Source organism: Pteropus vampyrus, unplaced genomic scaffold (assembly GCF_000151845.1).
Source record: "Pteropus vampyrus isolate Shadow unplaced genomic scaffold, Pvam_2.0 Scaffold99, whole genome shotgun sequence".
Classification (NCBI taxonomy): domain Eukaryota; kingdom Metazoa; phylum Chordata; class Mammalia; order Chiroptera; family Pteropodidae; genus Pteropus; species Pteropus vampyrus.
This window is the reverse complement of record NW_011888880.1, coordinates 4,078,262-4,081,100: the sequence shown is the minus strand read 5'-3', so window position 1 is coordinate 4,081,100 and position 2,839 is coordinate 4,078,262. Positions and strand designations below refer to the sequence as shown.

The following is a 2,839-nucleotide window of genomic DNA, read 5'->3' as shown; positions in this document are numbered from 1 at the left end:
TTCACTTGGTAGTGAATTTAAATTTCATATGCCTGTCTGTTCTTCAGTTAATTTTATTCCTCTACTCTTCTCATTTTTCATTAGAAAATAAAAATTCCACAGCAAAACCAATGCAGGTCTTGAAAACTCAAAAGAAGAAAATATAGAATGCTCTATGATGCCACTCAGAAAAGTTGATATAATCTTGTGACCACAATGTGAATTAAAAAAAGAAAAAAGAAATCATAGACTAGAGGAAACTAAACAATAATCTGGCCTCTGGTCTTTTTTAGGCAGTACTTATGACCCCAAATAATAATAATAATAAAAAAGATCCAGAACATTCCCTTAAAAACCAGTTCGCTGCAAAAATCTTCTTAATCATGTTAATCTTAATTTCTTCTGCAGTTGACACTCATTGTTCATTGCCAAAAAAACTTTTTTATTTACAAAAAGAATATATTTTCATTGACAAAAATAGACATAATGAAGAAAAACTCAGAATAAAAAATTATGATTAATCACGCAAATGTATTAAAAACATTTTACATACGTGTAAGCATACGTATATGTATGATATAATTGAGACTATAATATAAATTATTTTTTTGCAATCTGCATGTATATATTGCCAAAACTTTTTCCATCTCATGAAATATTTTTAACTATACAATTTTAATGGCCCTACTATCATGTATAAGCCAAATTAATTTATCTTTATGTATTTCAACCACTCGGGTCTTGTTTCTCCATTATAAATAATGCTGTAATCTTAACTGATAAATAGTGAAACCATATGTGATTCTTTCCTTAATAAACATTCCCAGAAGTAAATACATTACCTAGATACTATGCAAGAATTTTTGAATTAATAAAAAAATAATGATGGTTACAATTAAACTTATTTTTGAAAACTGATCACGATAAAATAGTTTAAGTATGTAAAGCATAAAAAGGGAAGCAGTTTACCTTGTGCAAAAAGAACAGGATGAATTTTGAAGCCTCCTCCATTTTTCAACCGTTGAGGCAGCTGTTCAAAGTGGTAAGTATCAATGTAGAAGTAAACCTTCAGAGCTTGTCGGGTTCCCTCCACTTGATACGTAAGAGGAACATCTAAAATGACATTTAATGTTACATTACTTCCTACAATCAGGTCACATTATATGGTATATTTGTTAACCTTTAAAAAGAATCCTGAAAATTACTAGAAACTAATATCTTAAAAGTACCCGTGTACATCGAGTTCAGGTTAGGCACACTTACAGGGCTGGTCAGTGAAAGAATATAAATCAGATTCACTAGCTAAAGCAACAGATTTATTACTATACTGTATATAAAATTCTGTAAGAGGCAATTTTGTTACACTTTGACACACCAGATGCCTCACTTAACTAAATGAGAGTTTAGTTCCACGTGGTTTGAAATCACAACCTCCCAAGGCCTCTGCCTCATTCATATTTTAGTCAAAACGAGTCCATGGGGTATACCGCGTAAGTAGTGTGCAAGCAACTGAGCAGAGAGCAACCTTGGTCAGCGTCAGCACAGGTTCTGCAAGTTCCATTCCTTAAGCCCCAGATCAGAAATGGATTACCTCAGCTGCTGCCCAAGGCATCAGAAATCATCTGTGCAAATTCTTTTAGCTGTTTTCAAATCTTAAATCTAATTACTCAAAAAAAAAAAAAAGAAAGAAAGAAAGAAAAAGAAAAGAAAAAAGAAAAAAACCAAGTAACTCAAAAAGCTAAAATGCTGCAGGAGTGTATCTCAGTGCTATCATAAGTCTTCTTCATTTTATGATGCTTATCTACGACAAATAATTTTCACATAATTGAAAGACAACGTAAAATCTTTCTCAAAAGCTAGAATAGTCACATTAACCAAATAGTCACATTAACCAGTTAAAGATTAAACCTAAAATCTAGTAGGCATTTAATACATGTTCTTGACTCAATATTTATTATTTCTAACCTGCTTCTTGAAATAAAACTGTGTATAGAAGGAGAGTTCAAGGTTAAGTATCATTGATAACAGATTCCAGATTTCTTATTAAATGTATCTAATTCTGTATATCAAGAGAGGCATTGTAGCACCACTACAAGTATCTTTTAGGCATATATTAATGATGCTAATTTTATTTTTGTTTCTTTTTTTTAAAGAGAGAAGACAGAGTTTGGTTTAGGAAAAAGAATAAATAAATTTCTCAGTTGAAGAGCTGGAAATTAACTACATTTCAATGATTGAGAAAAACATTTTTCTGGTTCTAAAGTAAAGAAAAAAGATGCATGGACACTAAAGAAAACATAGATTTCTACATACTAAATATTGGTATCTTCTAGTTCCCCTTTTCATACAATGTCTCTTATATCTATTTTAAGTTTTGTTAAATTATATCCCTTTACTCTTTGGCACTAAGGTAGCCAATATCTGTGTTGCCAAATAAATAATGTTATTGAAAGGAAAATAATATTGTAGCGGTCCAGTTCCCTATTATAGAACTAACAAAGAAGAAATAAAGATGCTATACCAAGAATTAAGAAACGGAAAAAGACTGAAAATTATGAAGTACATTAAATTTAAAATGAAGTTTAAAACTGAGAGTCCTACATAAAAGAATGGAAACCTATTTCAAAGTATTTGGTGCACCTGAAAAGTACATTATAATGTGGAGTTGAAAACTGCTTCCTTTTACTTGTGGAAGGTTATCAACCATGAAAAATAAACTTGATGATTAGAACTACACAATGATTAAAAGCTTCAAGGACATTATTGCATAAAGAAAGGGTCTCTGGTTCCACCCTTCTGAGGGATTCATCCAAGAGAGAAGTTTTGATGGTGAGATCCCATCCCTTTAAACACAGCCCCC

At 31.1% G+C, this 2,839-nt stretch overlaps 1 protein-coding gene across 1 annotated transcript in view; it reads right to left on the bottom strand.

Moving 5' to 3' along the window:
* PREX2 (phosphatidylinositol-3,4,5-trisphosphate dependent Rac exchange factor 2) overlaps nucleotides 1-2,839 on the bottom strand; it is a 192,216-nt gene that overhangs the window by 65,183 nt on the left and 124,194 nt on the right. Inside the window, exon 33 of the mRNA XM_011364627.1 lies at nucleotides 949-1,092. Within this exon, the coding sequence (XP_011362929.1) occupies nucleotides 949-1,092 (144 nt within the window). The remainder of the gene's footprint in view (nucleotides 1-948; nucleotides 1,093-2,839) is intronic.